This window comes from Lynx rufus, unplaced genomic scaffold (assembly GCF_022079265.1).
Source record: "Lynx rufus isolate CCGP_SWC_20201006 ecotype Redwood Valley unplaced genomic scaffold, mLynRuf1.p SCAF_23, whole genome shotgun sequence".
In the NCBI taxonomy this organism is placed as follows: Eukaryota; Metazoa; Chordata; class Mammalia; order Carnivora; family Felidae; genus Lynx; species Lynx rufus.
Genome location: NW_025814838.1, coordinates 7,234,520 through 7,255,340, shown reverse-complemented (window position 1 = coordinate 7,255,340; position 20,821 = coordinate 7,234,520). Strand labels below are relative to the sequence as shown.

The 20,821-nt window shown below is 46.6% G+C and overlaps 1 protein-coding gene across 1 annotated transcript in view; it reads left to right on the top strand.

The window, feature by feature from the left end:
- OTOA (otoancorin) overlaps positions 1 to 20,821 on the top strand; it is a 65,259-nt gene that overhangs the window by 24,243 nt on the left and 20,195 nt on the right. The window contains exons 13-21 of the mRNA XM_047087777.1: positions 2,081 to 2,248; positions 3,026 to 3,166; positions 7,074 to 7,132; positions 7,580 to 7,697; positions 10,548 to 10,621; positions 13,148 to 13,283; positions 14,478 to 14,668; positions 16,795 to 16,888; positions 19,616 to 19,745. Coding sequence (XP_046943733.1) covers positions 2,081 to 2,248; positions 3,026 to 3,166; positions 7,074 to 7,132; positions 7,580 to 7,697; positions 10,548 to 10,621; positions 13,148 to 13,283; positions 14,478 to 14,668; positions 16,795 to 16,888; positions 19,616 to 19,745 — 1,111 coding nt within the window. The remainder of the gene's footprint in view (positions 1 to 2,080; positions 2,249 to 3,025; positions 3,167 to 7,073; positions 7,133 to 7,579; positions 7,698 to 10,547; positions 10,622 to 13,147; positions 13,284 to 14,477; positions 14,669 to 16,794; positions 16,889 to 19,615; positions 19,746 to 20,821) is intronic.

Here is a 20,821-nt window from a genome sequence, read left to right as displayed (position 1 = left end):
GGATCGGGACCAATTCCAAAATGACAACAATTACAAATATTCATTAAGTACTTACTGTGTGCCAGGTTCGGGTCTAAGTGAGTTAGTTGTTTAGTGTTTCCAACAACTCTGTGAAGTCAGGAGTGTGTTATGACCTTCATTTTCCATATCATTCATGAGAGGCACAGAATGTATAAGGGAATTGCCAAGGTCACATAAAGGGACACAGGATGTCTGGCTTCAGAGTCCACTTGCTTAACTCCCATGCTAACTACCTCCAGCATGGCACCATGACCGTTGTCCGCCCATTGTTACTTTCTGACTCAAGGCCAAGGCTAGCCCATTCTTCTTGTGCCCTCTAGCCTCATGGCATCTTTAGTTTGACATCTTTGCAGCCCTTCTCTGTTTTGACTAGGGCCATCTGAGTCTATCTGGACAGTTCTCTGTGAATGTGATTTTAGGGAGCTGAGGGAGACTGTCTTGTTCCTCCCAACCCTGGACAAAGTGGCTTGTCTTTTTCCTAGTGTCCGTCTCTTCCTACAGAGAGGTCAGGCCACTTACGAAGAAGCCAAGAGCTCGAAAGGTCTTGCTTTCCTTGAGGACAGTAGAGACTATCCATTCTACAGAGCATAACAGGGAAACCATTCAACTGGCTTTTTTGTAGACCTAAGGAATGAGTGTCCCTGTTTGTATGGAAAACCATCTGGCATCTTTACTCTAAAGGAGGGAGAAAAAACAAGCATAGTTTCTGATGGGGCAGACAGCTACAATCCTATTTGTCATAAAATATCAGACCCAGATCCTGAAACATTTCTTTTTTTTTTTTAATTTTTTAAATGTTTATTTATTTTTTGAGAGAGAGTAGGGGGAGGGGCAGAGAGAGAGGGAGACACAGAATCCAAAGCAGGCTCCAGGCTCTGAGCTGTCAGCACAGAGCCCAACATGGGGCTCGAACCCACGGACCGCGAGATCATGACCTGAGCTGAAGTCAGACACTTAATCTACTGAGCCACCAAGCGCCCCCCCAAAACATTTCTTTATTTCAACTCAGAGCTGCTGCATGGAGATAGATGAACATGGGGCTTTGCTATGTCAGGTGACGTAATGAGAAAAATGGGCTGCCTTGGGCACTGTACAAGTGCGTGGGGCTGGGTAAACTGACAGCCCCACGACCCAGCCTCAAAGGGCACCTGCTGGTCAGTTCTTGCCAATTGTTGCCAACATGGACCCAGTATTGCTTGGCATTCAGATTTTTTAAAAAAGCAGACTCAAACCTGGATTTTAATGAAAATTTACCCAATTAAAAAAATTGATTTAAGTTTATTTATTTATTTTGAGAGAGACAAAGAGAGAGAAGAGAGAGAGGGGTGGGAAGGGGCAGAGAGAGAGAGAGAGAGAGAAACCTAAGTGGCTCCGCACTGTCAGTGGAGAGCCCAACTTGGGGCTCCAACTCATGAACCGAGGGATATGATCTGAGCCAAAATCAAGAGCTGAATGCTTAACCAACTGAGCCACCCAGGTGCCTCCAAATTTCCTCAGTTTAAAAAAAAATTTTTTTTAATGTTTATTTGTTTTTGAGAGAGAGAGAGTGTGAGCAGGGGAGGGGCTGAGAGAGAGGGGGACACAGAATCTGAAGCGGGCTCGAGACTCCGAGCTGTCAGAGCCTGATGCAGGGCTTGAACTCACGAACCATGAGATCATGACCTGAGCCCGAAGTCGGGTGCTTAACCGACTGAACCACCCAGGTGCCCCAGTTTCCTCAGTTTTTAAGTGTTGTCAGCCAGTTCAAATTAAACACACACACACACAAGCCTATTGCCTACTCAGCTGTGGTGCACGGATCATCACTTTCTGATATTTGTGCTGTGGCCTCGGACAGCAGGGTACTTCCCCCGGCAGAGCACTTGCCTTCTGTGTTGTGTTTTGATATCACCTCTCTCTTCTGATAGAAGGAAGGAAGAAAGGTCTGGGAGGGCAGCATGTGTCTGTTCACTGTGGTGCCCCGGTACCCATCCCAGATACCCAACATGCAGAGGGGCAAGTGTTGGCCAGGTGAGAAACTAGAACAGAACCTCACGCTCCTCGTGGCCCATCTTGCAAGGTGCTGTCTTTCTACAACGTCAGCCAGATGGGCGTGCTGCTGGCTGGGGTTGGCACCCAGGCCTTCTACAGCATGGATCGCAGGGACCTCTTGCAGGTCCTGAGAAGCACGATCTCCCTGCATGTGTCCGACTTGTCACCTGCCCAGCAGCAAGGCGTCCTCAGCAAGGTGAGAGAAAGACATCTAGTCCTCAGCCGTGTGGCTCACAGAGTATGTGGTTTTGGGGTGTTGTAAGTGGGCTATGACTTTGGGCTGTTGACTCAGGGCTGGGGTTAGCTCAGCCTTTGGCGAGGGAGCATTCTGAACCTAGATGATGCCTTCTCCTGGTGCCCACCTTTCCTCCTTTCCAGAAGGAGCTCCTTGGGTCACACTATATTTCTTCCCAGACCCTGGTGCTTTCCTTCACCAGTTGACTCTGGAAGACTTTAGTTAAATTAGGTTTCTTGATATAATAATTTTTGCAAGTTTTTCAAATCTAAAAACGAATCCTGAAGGTCCCAGAGTGCTTCTGAAAGCCCCTTCCATGATCCGAAGTCACACCTATATTCTCACTTGGCAGTGGGTCTTTGGGTATCCTGTTGTATCAGACCTGCTATGTCCAGTTACAAAATCTGTTAGGAGACCAAACTTAAGGAGTTTGGCTTAAAATATCAACACCTTGCTGAGAGCAATAGCACGTTTGGTTAAAATTGTATGCGTTCCTGAATAAGACAGACTTGTGCTTGAATCTTTGAATCTTACTTATCAATTTTCAACCAGTTATTTATGAAGCCTCAGTTTTCTTACCTGCAAAATGGGGTAAGGGAAGTCCCCCACCTCACAGGGTTGCTGAGCAGATATGCTGAATCTTATGACCTGTGAATCACTGACACAGTCCCTGGGCCTTGTGCAAAGTTCAGTGCACCTTCTACGAGGTGGTATTACGTTTATTCTCACTCTTGGCAGATGATCGAAGCAGGAGACACTGTCTCAGGCATTTTGGAAATACAGGGGACTTTCTTTAAAGAAGTATCTCTCTTCAATTTACGGAGGGAACCCGGATTTAACACAACAGTCCTAAAGGAAAAGGAACTTCGGAGGAGTCAGGTATGACCACTAAGGATTCTGACACCAATTTGGATGTGTGTGTATGTGTGTGTGTTGGGGGTTGGAGGCTCCCACACCAACAAGGAATTCTCCAACATAGCGGAGAATCGTGGGTGTTCCACAATTCAACTCCATTCTGACACTGTATACTGGCGATAGCATCAGATCCCACAGGGTAAGGGTTCAGTCCTGCAATACTATACCCCCTGCCCCTCAACTGCAAGTGCCAGTCACCAGTCTTGGCTGTCCCCTGTGCTTCTGACCTCCCAGTTTTAGATTGAAGGTTCCAATGACCCTGCTGCCCCCACCTTGGTTTGATTAATTTGGTAGAGTGGCTCACAGAATTCAAACATGTTACTTACTAGCTCATCGGCTTATTATAAAAGGATATAACCCAGGAACAGCCAGATTGAAGAGATGCATCGGACAAGGTATATGGGGGAAAGGGTACAGGGCTTCCACGCCCTCTCCAGATGCGCCACCCTCCCAACACCTACACATGTTCACCAACTGAAAGCTCTCTGAACCTGGTGCTTTTGGATTTTTATGGAGGCATTATCATGTAAGCATGGTTGATTAAAACATTGGCCATTGATGATTGGTTCAACATCTAGCCCTTCTCCCCTCCCTGCAGGTTGGGGGTGGGACTGAAAGTTCCAACCCTCCAATCCCGTGTTTGGTTCTTTCTGCAACATCCCTCCTTCCTCAGGTGTTTTCCTGAAGTCATCATTCACATAACAAAAGACACCTTGATGGCTCTCCTCACTTAGGAAATTCCTAGGGTTTTAAGCTAAATGCAGTAGCGGTGCCTGAGTGGCTCAGTTGGTTAAGCATCCAGCTTTGGCTCAGGTCGTGATTTCGTGCTTCATGGGTTTGAGCCCTGCATTGTTGGTCTCTGTGCTGACAGCTCAACCTGCTTCAGATTCTTTATCTCCCTCTCTCTGCCCCTCCTCTGCTCGCAGCGGGAGCATTTCTCAAAAATAAAAATAAAACATTAAAAAAAATTAAAAACCAAAACAAAACTAAATACAGTAGAACCTTGGGTTGTGAGTAACTTGTTCTGTGAGGGTCCTGCAAGATGAGCAAAAATTTCTAATAAATTTTAACTTGGTAAAAGAGCAATGTCTTATAATACAAGTAGCACGTGATGCTGAACGTCACATGATCATAACTGAGCCAGTGGTTCTTGAAATTCCCTTTGATATACAAGTGCTTTGGATTACCACCATGTTTCTGGAACAAATTATGCTCGCAAACTAAGACTTTACTGTATATATTTTTTATTAGTAATAAGATGCCCAGATCACTCCTGAATTTTTGAGTCTGCCTTGTGGGAAAGTTCTGTTTAAGGTTAATTTGGTAAAAGAAATTTATTTCCATGTAATTAAACTCAGGAGGCAAAACAGTGTAGTGTTAAGAAATTGGACAAGACCTGAGTGTGTATTTGGGTGTGGCCATCAGTTAATTTTGGGGTGCTTCTTCTCACTCGGCCTCAGTTTTCTCATGTGCGAAATGGGGATGATTTCATGAGAATCAGTGATGCAAGATGTATCTTTATACTACCGGGCACGTGGCAGTGCGCTCTAACTATTAGCGGTTATCACACGTATTATTAAGGGCTGCTGGTGCTGAGGCTGCTTGGGGACGACTGCGCTTTGGAGGCTGAAGCCTCTTCGAGCTCTCTGGACTTTCATTCAATCAACTCTGCATTTTATCCACTCATCGAAAGTTGATGCCAGGAGCTGTTCACGTTGCTGGGGATGTAGCCGTGAACAAAGTAGACAAAACGGCCTGCCGTCCCAGAATTTCCATCCTGTGAAGGAGGGAGACAGACGAGATACAAGATTAGTGGGTAAAACCCAAGCTGTGCTAGATGATGATGCGTGCTAAGGAGAACCTAAATCAAAATGGGAAAGGGTAGACAGTGGGCTCTTTTGACGGGGGTAGCTGGAGACAACCTCCCTGTGCTCAGAGAGGTTATGGGAGGGGCTGATCTTCAGGACCCCTAGGGACACCGTGAGGACTGCCTTCTACTGTGGGTGACATGAGGAGCTGTTGGGAGGGTTTGAGAAGGGTTGTTCTCTGACTTTCGTTTGCATCGAATCCCACAGCTGCTGCATGGGGACTGAATTGAGAGCAAGAGTGGAAGCAAGGGGACCAGTCAGGAGGCTATTGTGTATTCCAGATAAGACACGTGGCTTGGACTAGGTGGTGGCAACGCGGGTGGTAACCAGTGGTCACATTCTGGACGCATTCTCAAAGGGCTGGGGGCGTCTCTCTCCACCTGTGTATGTTCTCTCCATGTCATGGGCTGAACGGTGCCCCCGCCAAATATACATCCACCCAAAACGTGTGCGTGGGAATGTGGCCTTATTTGGGAAGAAGAGTTTTTGCAGATTTAACTAAGGATCTCAAGATGAGACCAGTCTCAGTTATCTGAGCAGGCCCTAAGTCTAGTGACAAGAGCCCTTATGAGAGGCGACAACCCGGATGGTAGAGAGATGCAGACAAAAGGGATTGGATGTGCATACAGAAGGCCATGTGAAGACGAAGGCAGAAACCTGAGTGATGTAGCCATAAGCCGGAACCGCTTGGAGCCACCAGAAGCTAGAAGAGGGGAGGAAGGACTCTCCCCTACAGCCTTTGGCGGGAGCTCAGCTCTGCTGACTCCTTGATTTCTGATTTCTGGCTTCCAGAACTCTGAACGAATGATTTCTATTGTTTTCAGCCACCAAGTTCATGATAATTTGTTACTGCAGCCCTAGGAACTGCATGCATTCCCATGCAGGGTGGCTGGCCTTCTGTGGGTGGTTTGGGACTCCCAGGGGAGAGATCCATGAGAAGCTGTGTCACCTTGGTGACCTCGCCTTGGGGAAGTCACATAGCATCACTTTTGCTTTGCTCTATCTGTGGAGGCAGTCACCCAGCCCTGCCCCCAGCTTCATGCAGAGAGGACAAAGATTCTACCTCTTGGTGGGATAGTGGTTCTGGAAGGTTCTAGAAGAGCATAATTTGTGGCCACTTTGGAAAACACATCCTGCCACAGATGTCCTCCAGCCATTTTTTCTCAGCAACCGCGTTGATGGAGTGGCCGTTTCCTGTGATGGGGAAGACTGTGGGAGGGTCCCAGAACTTGATTCAGCCTGAGGAGATAACTGGGGCTACACACAGAGCTTCAGGAACTTACCTCCCTAGCTGTTCCTTTCTCCTGGGCCTGGCTGCCCTGTCACAGATGCCTCTGCCTAATGCTGGCTCACAATTTATTCTGTTTGGGGAATTACATTCAAAGTTCCAGAGTCTATAAAATAGATGAATGTCATACTTGATCGCATCTGCAAGTTAGGTGTTCTGTAAAATTACGTTCCTTAAAACAAATGGCTCCCCTGCCTGCTAGATATTGTTCTTCTAGAGTGCCCATCTGGGAGGGTTGGAGGGGAGTGAGTGCTGCAAGCAGGAGTTAGTTTATTCATGGTACTTTCTAGACTGTCCTGGTCTATTCATCTGTCTCTTCCACTTTTACTTCCTGGGAGCTAGCAGGTGGGTGTGGAAATAGGGGCTACGGAGGGTGCTCACCTGGTCAGCGGCTTCGTAAAGCATAGAAAGTAAAGTTCCAGCCTGCCGTCTGATGGCTTTGCCCTTCATTCGGGTCCTAGAGCATAGGGAATCCCCGGGGTGTGGGAGCGTGGGTTCTGCGATTACTCTGACCCCAGTTCACATCCCAGCTCTACCACCTGGCAATTGTGTGGGCCTGGGTAATAACATAGGCTGTCAAGCCTAAGCCTTCCCCATCTGGAAAATGGGATCATTGTGTGTCTTCCTCCAAGGGCCTCATGGTACTAGGCACACAGTGCTCAGCAGTGAGTAAGTGACTGCTCCATCCATGCTGGCAACCATTCTCTTCCCTCAGGCCTTGTTCCTGTTTGAGCTTCTGTCAAAGACAACCAGAAGGCCTGAGGAGCTGCTGAGGTAGGCGGGTGTACTTGGTCTGGGGGCTGACAGGCCCTCTGGAGCCTGATTTCTCAGGAGGGAAAGTTGGCTGTCTGCAGCCTGTGTCCCATCAGACCTGCCTTCTCTAGTCCTTTCCTCTCTCTCCCCAACCCCTTCCTTTTTTTTTTCCTTGAGAGAGGGAGAGAGTGCACATGTGCAAGCATGCACACGAGCAGGGGAGGGGCAGAGGGAGAGGGAGAGGGAGAGTGAGAGAGAGAGAGAGAGAGAGAGAGAGAGAGAGAGAGAGAGAGAGAGAGAATCCCAAGCAGGCTCCATGCTCAACGCAGAGACTGACTCGGGCTTGATCCCACGACCCTGGGATCATGACCTGAGCCAAAATCAAGAGTCACATGCTTAACTGACTGAGCCACTCAGGCACCCCAGCCCCACCCCCTCTTCTCCCGGGTCCCTTGTTTTGTTTTCCAGCACAGGGCAGCTGGTCAAAGGCGTGACGTGCTCGCACATTGATGCCATGAATGCGGACTCCTTTCTGGCCCATTTCCACTATTTTGAGAACAACCTCTCCCTGCTCTCACCGTATCAGGTACCGTCGTAGCACATTCATGCCTCTCGTTCTCTCTTCTTGCCCCAGTTGTGGGCCTTGATGGACTGTGGTGGCTTAAGATATTTGTGCCAAGATATATATTCCCATGCAGGTGATGACGTGGGGCCAAATACTGAGCCAGGTTTTTCTCCAGTTTCTCTTTTAAAAGCTCCAGATAACCCATCTCTACAGCCAGAGCTTCAACAGATGGGTTATTCCATACTCAGATCTGAACCTTAAAATCCAGTGGTAGGGTATACCATTTCTCATATTCCTAATTATGTCCTCCTGAGACCGAAGGTCGTTCCCTCCTTCCCAGCCTTTCCAGGGGTAACCTGAAATAGAACAATACTCCAAGGAGAGTACTTTCCTTCTTCATTTAATACTTCATTTTCCAAATGGCTAGGGAGGCTCGTTAACTCTTTGGGGAGACCAGAGGCAGACACTGACTTTTTAGTGGATCTAAGCAAGTAAAGATAGGCCTTGGGAACAGCATTTGGACTTGGAAGTGTAAACCGTCAGTGATACAGGGTCCAGACAGGGTGAGTGGGCAGATGTACAAGGCATCTTCCCAACTCAGGCCCGAGTGTTGCAGATCTGAATGAAAAGTTTCCAACCAACGAATTCTCTTCCCGAGAGCCAGGAAGTAAGAGTAAAGCTTGGTGTATAATCCTTTGAGGTCATTGGAGGACTATGCAAAAATTTCACAAAGCTCTGCCATTCCATTGGATTGTCCATTGTGTCAGTGGTTCCCAAATGTGAGCATCAGCATTACCTGGAAGGCTGGAGTTGTTTGATGGGTATAAAGTTTCAGTGTTGCTAGATGAATAAGTTCTAGAAATCTGCTGTGCAGCGCTGTGCCTGTAATTAACAATATGATATTGTGCACTTCAGAATTTGTTAAGAGGGTAGCTCTCACGTTAAGTGCTCTTACCACAAAAACAGAAACAAAGAGACACAAGGAAACTGGGAGGTGTTGGATGTGTCTGTTACCTTGCTTGTCATAATGCCTTCACGGTGTTTGCATGTGTCCAAACTCATCACAGTGTACCCGTTAAATGCGTGCAGGTCTTTGCATATCAGTATTCCTCAGTGAAGCTGTTAAAAACACACAGAATAAAAAAAGAAAAGCCAACGCAGATTACAGAGCCTCACTGGCAGTTTCCCTTCCCTTACAGTAAGCCTGGGGTGAAGCCTCCTAATTGACATTTCCAGCAGTTCCCTGGTGAGAACTATTGACCCAGGCAGGGAGGAAAGCAAATTATTTCTGGAACCTGGACCCTGGCATGGTTGTGTCCTTTGTACTCATCACACCGATCCAATGGATGGAGGTCAGACCCGCTTTGAGGAAGACCTACACGTTCAAAGAGGAAGAATTGTCCCGACAAATCTCCTGACCTAGAATCCTCCCATTCTCAGGATGTTCAAATACCAGTTAATTAGAAAATTTACCTTTATTGTTTACATTTTTGCTGAAAATACATAATTATAAAAAAATAAGACAATATAGAGAGAGCAAATTTTCCCCCCATTTCCCCTGGAGCAGTGATTCTCAGAGCACTGTTTGGCCAAATCTGGAGACACTTTGGGTTGTTACTCCTGGGGGAGATGCCACCGGCATCCATTGAGTAGAGGCCAGGGATGCTGCTTCCTAACTACAATGCAGCCCCACACACAAGGACTCTCCAACCCAAAATGGCAAAGGATCTAAGATTGAGAGTCCCTGCTCTTAAGGTAACCACAAGGAAAAGTTTGTTATCAACTTTGAGAGTTTTTTTTTTTTTTTGGTGTGTATAAAACATATGTACGTGTAATTAAAAAAAAAAACACAAATGAGTTCATACTATATATACTGTTCTGTTTTGCTCTGTAACACGGGTGTATGTATATAAAATAGGACCTGGCCATCATTCCGGTGTTCACAGATACAAGTCTACCTTATTGAAACAGTTGCACAGCATTCGGTTATGTGGATATACCACAGTTTATGTCACCAATCCCAAACCCAGAGACAGTCAAGTTGTATCTCTGTTAAAAGGTAAACTGAGGAGTATTAAAAATTTTAAGAGTTAATTTGAGCAAAAAATCGATGAGAATCAGGCAGCACCAAACAGGAAGTGGTTTGGAGCGCTCTGGAAAGACTTATAGAGAGAAAGGTGCAGACGCAGAGAAAGGAAATTATTTGACTGGCTGTCGCTTAAAGCCCACTTGGCTCTTTGTGATGGTTGTCGTCAGTGCTTTGATTTCATAACCTCAAGGCATTTACAGACTTAGATTTTGGTGTGCTCACTGAGGGCACTGTGTCATTAGGGCCACATTAGTCTAATGGCCTTCTTCTTTTTAAAAAAAAAAATATTTTTTTAACGTTTATTTATTTTTGAGAGAGACAGAGACAGAATGTGAGTGGGTTAGGGGCAGAGAGAGAGGGAGACACAGAAACCGAAATAGGCTCCAGGCTCTGAGCTGTCAGCACAGAGCCCGACGCGGGGCTCGAACTTGCAAGCCGTGAGATCTTGACCTGACCGAAGTTGGCCGCTCAACCGACTGAGCCACCCAGGTGCCCCTAATGGCCTCCTTCTTTAATTAATCTAATATCTTACTTCCTTGCAGTTGTAAGCAAAACAGGGGAGCATTCTCAGACTTAAATTTTTGTATTCCCTTTGTGATTGCCTCAGTTTTCCCATCCATAAACTGGGCACAGTAGCAGTACCTATGTCGTAGGGTGTTTTATTAAATAGAAAGTAAGCGTATACAGAGCACTTAGCACAGTGCCTGGCCCACAGAAAGCACAGTCTGTATTTGCTCTTATTACTACAGGACTAGATTCCTAGAACTGCTTTAATCTTTCAGGTTAATTGTTTGGCGTGGAAATACTGGGAGGTCTCCAGATCCTCTCTGCCGCCCTTCCTCTTGGCTGCCCTCCCGTAAGTGAACATTGGCTCCCCTCTCTGGCCCAAGAGTGAGATTGGTGGGAGCCATCCAAGTCATCTACCCCCGGGTTTTTGTGAGGAACCAGAGACAGAGTGGAGAGTGTCTTCCATGGTTAAGCCCTTGCAAATCAGGATTTAAATTCTGAGTCCCACGTAAACGTTTCAGACAGACGCTCTTGCTTTTTTTCGGTTATTTAAAAACCAAAGCCAAAGCAACCCAAGCCTGAGTGAATGTCCTTGACACAGGTCCCATCTGGGCTGGCCTCTCAGCTGTGCCAGGCTCCAAAGTGATCAGGGCTGATGTAAGTCATGGGGATTTCTCCTGGTATGTGTGGGCATTCAGACGTGGGAGGGCACAGCCCTGCTTTTCATAGTCTGGACACTCTTTCCTCTTCTCTTTATTTCCCTCTTCCTTCTCTTGCTGTTAATTGCCCTCATTTCTTCAAAAAATATTTACTGAGTGCTTACTGTGTCCTCAAAGATAATTTATTTTCCCTGGTACAAGAGCTTACAATCTTGGGGAGGGGGAATAGACAAGCATGAAGTCAATTATAATGTCAAGTTGCTCTTTGGTTGAAAGTGATAAAGCCTTAGCTCAAACTGGCTTAGATAGTAAAAGGCAGTTTTAGTTCCAGGTAACTGGAAAATCCAGGGATAGACTTCAGGCATGGCTGGATCCAGGGTCTCAGTGGTCATCTATCTGTCTTTTAACCCAGCTTTCCTCTGTAGGCTTCTCTATTAGACAACTTCTTTCTCTGTGGTTGTGTCTGGCCGATTCAAGGTTATATCTTCCTGGTTAACAGACTTTTTCCCCTCATCCTTCTCACTAAGTTTTGAGTCTGACTGAGATTAGGGGAGATGGGTAACTTTGACTGGCTTAGTTTGGTATTACATCCCCGGAGCCAAGAGTGAAGCAGGGTCCACTCCAAACCGCAAGGTTTTCGAGTGAAGCGGGTGGTTCTCTAAGAGAGCCAGGTGCTGCTACCATGGGAAGGAGTGAAAGGCACAGGGCACGGAGGGGGACTTGTCTCCTTCCGACTGGAGAGTCGGAGGAGACTAAAGTAAAGCTCAGAGAAGGAGCTGGCATTTTGGAGTTCGAGATGGACACTCCAGGCAGGGGCACAAGGGATGTTTGGTTCAGTGAAGCACTCTGGGGAATGCATGGTGTGTGTCTGCAGAGTAGCTGGGAGAGAGAAGGCCAGAGAGGTAAGGGACAGTCCAATCAGGGAGGGCCTCTGTGACACCCTGAGGTATTCCTCCTGTATTCCTGGCACGATCCTCAAGTTTATGTTTCAGAGAGATGGTTACCTCTGTCCATGCAGTGGATGGATAGGGGGCCTGGCTGGAAGGAGGGAGAGAGTGAAAGCTTGTTTCTACAGCCTGGCCCTTGGCATGGCTGTTTCTTTCCACTCATCCACATCCCAGCTTAAATACCTCTGTCTTAGAACGGGCCCCCCAGCTGTCCTTACCATCATTCTCCACTGCAGAACCATTTTCATTTATCCCTGGCTGAAATGGCCTGTTTTATTCACTGGTTTCTGTTGTCTTTACTCTACTAGGATGAAGTATCCTGAGAGCGAGCACCTGCCCCTCATGTCGTGTTCATGCCCAGTACAGTGCCTGGCAGGCAGCAGAGATTTGCTGAATGAATGAAGAGATAAATAAAACCCCAGTACTGTGAATGGAGAGGGGAGAACAGATTTGAGTAATACTAAGTTGGTAGCAATGACAGATTTGGGGTTAAAGGGAAAAAGACATCTGGGATGGCATAGAGGAAGAAGAACCTGTAGAATTTGGTTTTGGAACAGTCTAGTGATCATGATGAGTAGGCCGTATGGGTCTAGAGCAGTCTTTCTCAACTTTTGTTTCATTATTGCCTCCCTAAAGGGAACAATTTAATTTCTCTGGAATGAGAGAATTTATCAGGAATAAGATTTTGTTGAATAGAGTTGAGCTTTAGTGGGTCACAAATCATTGTAATAACTAAGATTTTTTTTTCATTCCCTCTCTCTACCTGAACCGGTTTTTCCCCCTTGGGGGCCATATTGCCTCTGTTAAGAATACATGGTCAAGAGTTTGGGGGATTCTACCCCGGAGATGCCAGAATTGGGTGTCATTTCTCTTACTTTCTCTGCTCTCTCCTTGTCTTTCTTACTTTCTATTTTATTCTGTCTTCTTTGTCTCTTCTACTTTTTCTCTTTCTTTCCCTTCATCTCCCCTCAGCCAGTCCATCAGTCAACATATGTTTATGGAGACCCTATTCCCTGATCATTGCTACTGGGGCATAGAAGAGAAGCATGATGGGAGTTTGCTTCCCGCTCATAGGAGAGGGGCATGGTGGGAAGAGGAGCGTGATGGGTGGGAGGCTTGCTACCTGCCAAGAGGAGCCACATCACTGGGGAGAACAAACGTTTAAAGCATGGTCCTGGGATAAGCTCTTGGGCATGTGAAGGCTGATTTCAGGGGCAAATGCAGAACAGCCACTGTTCCCTCCTCTCTCATTCTTCTGTCTCTTTCCAGGGCTCACTACCTGGCTTCTGTCCCAGCTTCCCAGTGTGTGCCCTTTCTGATCAGCCTGGGGAAGAGTCGGTTGGACTCCTTGGTTTTAGATACCCACAAGAAGAATTCAGTCCTTAGGAAGGTACAGCAGTGCCTGGTAAGGAAACTCTTCCTGGTTGGCACTTTCCCTGGGGTCCCTTCCCCTCTGGGTATCTTGGCCATCCTGGGGAGCCCTCAGGGAATCTGGCTGGGATCTTGAGCTTGTGGTGATGGCCAGAAGTCTGACTTGTGGGTCTCAAAGCTGGTCCTGGAGCCCTGGGTGGGACAGTCTTGGCCATTGGTTTTGAGGACTGTCATCCTGGGACTTGAATGATGGGAGGCTGGTGTGGGGACTAGAAAGATCACAGTACACAGAGTCTGGGATCTAGACTGGCCTCTGGCAGTGATTGTTTGTGTGGCTTCCAGCAAGCCACTTCCTCTCTCTGAGCCTCAGTCTTCTCATCCCTAAGATGGGTGCAAGAGCACTTCCTGCACAAAGTTATTAAGGGCATGAAATAGGCAATATATTCAGTGCCAAGGCCCAAAGGGCGGACTGTCTGAGTGTAAATCCCAGCCTTGCCACTGGCTGGCAGTTTGTCTTTAAAAAAGTGAATAATGCAGGGGCACCTGGGTGTCTCAGTCGGTTAAGCATCTGACTTTGGCTCAGGTCATGATCTTGCCATTTGTGAGTTCGAGCCCCATGTCGGGTTCTGTGCTGACAGCTCAGAGCCTGGAGTCTGCTTTGGATTCTGTGTCTCCCTCTCTCTGCTCCTCCCCTACTTGCACTTTGTCTCTCAAAAATGAATAAATGTTAAAAAATTTTTTTAAAAAGTGGGTGATATTAGTACTTATCCCTTACAGTTACTTTGAAGATGGAGATTAAGACCTGGCATGTATTAAGCACTCAAATGTTACCTACTTTGGTCACTTGGGGAAAGAGCCTTAGAGGCTTTCTAGTCCCATCCACAGTTTGAGGTGCTGTTTTTATTATTGTTGTAGTATTAGAATGGTTGTTGAACTCTGGGGTAACCTCCCAGCAGTGGCACCAGTGACGACGTCAGCCCTCATTTATGGAGTGTCCACTATGTGCCGAGTCTTCTGCCGTCACCAGCCCCTTGGTGGGGCCTTCTAGCTCCCGAGGCCTGCATCCCTGGGGTAAAATCAGACCCTGTGCTGTCATTACTAGTCCATGGTGGGGCGGGTGATTCAGATCCTGGAAGCTTGACGAGGTTTGGGATCGGGATGGGTTGTTGAGGGGTCACGGTCTTGAACCCTGCTGGATCTTCCCATCAGCTCCACTTGTCGGTTTCAGAACAACTCCATTGCCGACGAGTTCATGGTAGACATCGTGGGGGACCTGCTCTGCCACTTGCCGGCAGCCACCATCCACCACGGGGTCTCCTCCCGGGCCTGGGCCACAGCCCTGCACAGACTCCGAGACTGCCCGCACCTCAGCCCGGAGCAGAAGGCTGCAGTGAGGCTCAGGCTCCTGGAACAGCAGGGGTGAGGAGGGGCTGGGGCTCGCTTTGGGGTGGGGTGCAGGCTCTGGGGCACCGAGCCCCTGGTGCTCCTGCCCTTAAAACAGAGAGAGTCTTGGGGTCCCCGGGTGGCTCAGTCGGTTAAGCCTCTGACTTCGGCTCAGGTCATGACCTCACGGCTCGTGGGTTCGAGCCCCACGTCGGGCTCTGTGCTGATAGCTCAGAGCCTGGAGCCTGCTTCGGGTTCTGTGTCTCCCTCTCTCTCTGCCCCTCCCCAGCTCGCACTCTGTCTCTCTCTCTCTCTCTCTCTCTCTCAAATAAGTACCATTAAAAAAATTTAAAAATACCCCGAAAAACCCAGAGAGAGTCTCTAGTTTAGGGCAAGGTTAGATGCTTATGTTTGTTCTAGAAGGGTCTGGCTTACATTTATTCTAGAAATGTGACCTTTTTTTGGCCTCAGATGCCCTGTAAAATGACAGTAACAGTGGCCACTCATGTGGTTGTCACCAATACATCTTGGCTTATGTAAAGTTTTTGGAACGATGGCACTTTACAATTGCAGGGAGGTGGCATTATTGTTCTTGTGAAATAACAATGGCAATAATAATAATGCAACTAATTGAACTACTGTCAGCTCAGTGGGGGAGCTCTCTGGGGGAACACAGAACTGTTGTCTCTCATGTAGAGTCTTCTGAAGTTAGGGCAGATATTTGAGTAGGGCCTAACCATCAGTCAGCGGTTAAACAGCAAATGTTTGTGGAGCAATTACCATGTCCCAGGCACTGCCCTTTTTTTTTTTTTTTTAATCTTTTTTTTTTTCAACGTTTATTTACTTTTGGGATAGAGAGAGACAGAGCATGAATGGGGGAGGGGCAGAGAGAGAGGGAGACACAGAATCGGAAACAGGCTCCAGGCTCTGAGCCATCAGCCCAGAGCCTGACGCGGGGCTCGAACTCACGGACCGCGAGATCGTGACCTGGCTGAAGTCGGACGCTTAACCGACTGCGCCACCCAGGCACCCCGGCACTGCCCTTTTATATACAGTTTAAAATCATGGACTCGGAAGGCCGACTCCTTGGGTTAAAATTTTGTTTGTATCATTTATTGTGTGTGTGACCTGGGAAAACCTACTTAATCTTTTGGCACTTTAATTTCCTTTCTTTTAACATTTTTTTTAAAGTTTATTTTTATTTATTTTGAGAGAGAGATAAAGAGCAAGCAGGGGAGGGGCAGAGAGAGAAGGAGACAGAATCCCAAGCAGGCTCTGTACTGTCAGCTCAGAGCCCGATGCGGGGTCTCAAACTCACGAACCGTGAGATCATGACTTGAGCTGAAGTCAAGAGTCGGATGCTTAACCGACTGAGCCACCCAGGCACCCCATGCACTTTAATGTCTACACCTGTAGGACGGGGACAGTAGTGGAAGAAGAAGGGGAGGAAGGAAAGGTTGTGATATAAATGACAGAAATTCAGCGATTCAATTCAGGCTAACAAAAGGGAATTTACTGAGTTCAGAAATAGAATGTAACTAAAAACTGCAGGGGTATACTTCACACATGACTGGATCCAGAGGCTCAAGCAATGTTGTCGGGAATATGCTCCTCCCATCCCTCAGCTCTGTGTTCCTTGCTGTGGCCTTTATTTTCTGCACTTGGTAACAGGAACCGCTTCCAATGTCCTCTTTACTGCTGGGGATACCAGAAGAAAGAGAGTCTAGTTCCAACAAAATCCCCAAGGGTGGCTCGGTGTCCTGCATGTGATATCCTGCATCACGTGCCTGTTTTCTTGGTCGGGGAAGTGGGACTTGTCCACGTATGAAATCTGTTCCTGCAAGAAGAGATTGCTGGGAGGGGCACCTGGGTGCCTCAGTCGGTTGAGCGTCTGACTTCAGCTCAGGTTATGATCTCACAGTTTGTGGGTTTGAGCCCCACGTCAGGCTCTGTGCTGACAGCTCAGAGCCTGGAGCCTGCTTCAGAGTCTGTGTCTCCCTCTGTGCCTGCCCCTCCCCCACTCGCGCTCTGTGTCTCTGTCTCAAAAATAATACACATTAAAACACGGTTTTTAAAAATTAAAAAAAAAGAAAAGAAAAGGATGCTGCGAGCCAGGGACAACAGCATGGTTTTTCAGTTCACTGCTTATCATCTCTTCGTAGACTCCCCGGGAACTGGACAGCTGAGACTACGAAGGACTTGGGACCCTTTCTAGTACTTTTCTCAGGAGATGAATTAAGCTCTATTGCCACAAAGGTACTTCTGTGGGGTTTACTGCCCCTTTGCTTTCTGGAACCTATCCTCCCTGCTTCACAGGGCTCAGATGTTTCCAGCTCCACTCCAGGATGTCTGAGGTTTGGGGAAAGGGAGTGAGGCAGCAGCGAATCCAACTCTGGGCTTCACACATGGCCCTTCAGACAGATGTGCACAGATGGGAGCTGTTAGCTACCACTCTGCTATCCATGAGCTTCCCACATGCATGCCTGTTCAAGGGCTTATACCTTCCAGTGCCATAGGCACATGCACACTTCTGTCCAGTGTGTATAATCACGTGCACAAACACATTTAATCCAGAACCAGAACCTCATGGGGCATTGCCTTTGGACACATGCTTTGCTTGGAGCAACTCTCCAAAATTAGACGGTCTAGACTAAGAGTTATGCCAAATAAGCATAAATGGCTCATCTTTTGTTACATAGTGAAGCCACACAATCTCACTGGCATACAGCAATAAGCATTAATTTCTTGCTGACTGGTCTATGGGTCACCAGGACAATTCTGCTTCTGGGGCCCAGGCTCCCTGGGGCTCGTTCTTCTCACCACGAAGGTCTGAAACTCCAGAAAAGGGAGCACCGAAGTGCAGTGTTTCTAAAGCCTACACGGGGAAATGGCACACTGTCACTTTCCATTGGTCAAAGCAAGTCACATGACTGAGCCCAACCTCAGGGTGGGGATAGGAAGTAGTCTCCTTCATGCACAAGTGGAGGGTGGGGAGGGAGTGAATGTTTCCTGGACAAGACTCAGATGGACTGGAAGGCACGTCCACGTGCTCTCATCCCTGTACATGCACCTGCAAGATGTACATTGTCACCTGTGCTCAGAAGGACCTGAACGTGGCCTATCACCCAGGTTCACACATATGCACAGCACACATTCCAGTGTCCATGCATGGTAAAATCATCTTCTGGTGTGTCCAAACATATAGTCATAAGCAGCAGATATATACATACATATATATATTATATATATATATATATATATATATATACACACACACACACACACACAGACATATACATATATATATATGATATACTTATATGTGATATACTTACATATTATATACTTATTTTCTAAAGATCAACTTTTGAAATGGAAAAAGTTTTGTCTCCAGATGGTTACATCTCAAAAACACAGTGTAAGGTAGGGTTAAAAAAAGGCAAGTTGCAAAAGAATATGTATAGTAGGATACTAAGTAAATTAGCAGATACTAGTTAAATTTTGTTTTCACTGTGAAAATGCTTTAATGGTAGGTTTTTTTCCCACTGTGGAAATAGTTACATTAATTTTAAGTACATGCAAAACAGTTCTACATGTAAGACAAGTTTAGGAGTGCATGAGAATGGTTAGTGCTCAATTCAGGGTGATGGTTCGTTCCTTCTCTGGAAGGAAGGAGACCAAAGAGTGAGGCAAGGACCCATCAATTATATTTGTGATGTTTAATTTTTAAGCTAGTTTGTGGGTACATGGGTGTTGTGTTGTATTATTCTCTCTACTTTTTTTTTAATGACTGAAATGTTTAATAAAACAAGTAGTACATGCTCCTGGTTAAGAAATTTTAACTGTACCAGAAGCTACAAGATGACAGGACGTCTCCCTCCCACTCCCCAGCCTGCCTCCCCAAAGACAATTGCTTTTCCTAGATTCTTCTGCATCCTTCCATGAAAACCCTCCTCCTGCTTATATGTGTTCTTCCTTTAAAAAATGCAAAATGGAAAATACCATTCACTCTACTGTGCATTTTGCTTTTTAACAGTTAACCATGTCTCTTGTGAGTTGCATGTGACCTTAGCTGCCCATGAGAATCACTGGAGAGATTCTAAAAGGACACATACATGGCCTCCACCCCAGGCCAATTGTCTTAGAATCTCTGGAGTGGGGCCTGAGTATATGTAGATTTCCCAGGTGATTGTCACCTACAGCCAAGATGGAACTACTGGCTTAGAATGTGACTCAAATTCTGAAGGTTAGAACAGAAAGAGGAACTCTTGAAACCCGAGGTGCATTCTCTTTGGACCGAGTGGGACACAGTGATGCACAGCTGTGTGAGCGAGTTTGACGAATGCTCTGGGCTCATGAACACGTCTACCAATGAGATCCTGAGTCTTGACAAATTGCATTGGTTCTAGATTAGAAATGGTACCTTCTCCAGGGTACCTCTGGAAGCCGCTTCATTGCTGGTTTCCACCCAGAATCAGACATAACCCTCTTTTCCTCTTTTTTGATGATAAATAGAAAGTTTAGTAAAAATTTAAAAACAGTACCAGATCAAAATGGGGTAGGCTCACCTACATTTTTAACAGAAATTATCAGGTTGCTCCAGTAATGATGCACCATTTAACAGTCCCATAGAAAAATAAATGTGTGTATTTACTGCATTTGTTCAGCATTAAGTAATAGCACTTTACCTTTTTTTTTTTTAAGGTAATATCACTTTATTTTATTTTTGGCAGTCTGATAGGTAAAAAACAATATATATTTGTGTTATTGAACATTTATTGGATGCTATTGAGGTTAAGTATTATTTTATATGATTCTTCGTAGAGAACAAATTAGTTGAGCTAGGAGATAAATTTATATAAGAAGCTGCTATAAAAGAAAAACAACCCCTGAGGGAGTAAGTAGTATCACAATTTAAGTCTGTGTTTAATGTGCTTTAATTATTATTCATTCCTCCTCCTTCCTCTTCTTCCCCCCACACAGTTTCCTGATATCCTTCAACAAACAGCTTCCAAGATGGCCGGGACTTTGCTCCCCAAAAAATTCCTCTGGGCTGTCTTTGAATCTGTCCGGAACAGCAGTGAGAAGAGCCTCAGCTCTGACCCCAGCCCTGGTGAGTGTTTCCGGGGTGTCTGAGTTGGAGCTATGGCAGCGATGTTTGGGCTGAGTCCCTGGCATGAAGAGGCCTCCTCGTCCAGGGGGCTGGTTGAAACGTTTGCAAGGCAGTGGCATGGCAAAAAGCCATAGACCAAAGAACTACACCTTTGGGAAAGTGATTTGGAATCACGTCTTCCACTCCTTCCCCAGGCCAGTGGGTTAAATGGTGAACGCGTGCAACACACATTTCAAAAAGATTGACTTAAAGGGTCTAAATGGCTGAGTGACTGGGCATTGCAGTGCTGGGGCCAGGCTGGCCGGTGTGAACCTTGGATCTGCTGCTTACTGGCTGTGTGCCTTTGGGTAAGCCCTTTAACCTCTCTGTGCCTCAGTGTTCAACGTCTGTAAGATGGGGACAATGAAAGTCTCTACCTCATTAGGTTATTATGAGAGTTAATGGATTTGAACCTGTAAACGTGTTCACAACATTGCCTGGCATGTAGGAAGTGCTCAGTAAGTGTGAGATACTTTTATGACTTTTGTGCACCCACGAAGCACAGACTTGTGCCAGGCAGGAGGAGGCAAGGTTAATCGGACCCAATCATAATTGTAATAATAATCATTGGCAGCCAGTGCTCCCTTGCTTTCCTGCAACAAATAATTACTGAGCGCCGGCTCTGTGAACAAAACAGACAAAAATCCCTGTCCTGGCAGAGCTTACTTTCAAGGGACCTGGGGGGGAGGGCAGGTGCCAGACAGTATAAATCACACACACAGTAAGTAAAAGACGTAGTAGATGGTGTGATGATGAGTGCCAAGAAGGAAGATAAAGCAAGGGAAGGAAGGGGGTCAGGGGGTGTGGGGTGGGGGATTATAATTTGAAAAAAGATTTCAGATTCTGTGTCTCCCTCTCTCTCTGCCCCTCCCCTGTTCATGCTCTGTCTCTCTCTGTCTCAAAAATAAATAAACGTTAAAAAAAATTAAAAAAAAATAATTTGAAAAAAGAACGGTGGATGCGGGTTTCACTGAGAAGCTGACATTTCAGTAGACTCCGGGAGTGTGGGCGTGGACTGTGTGGACATGTAGTGTTGG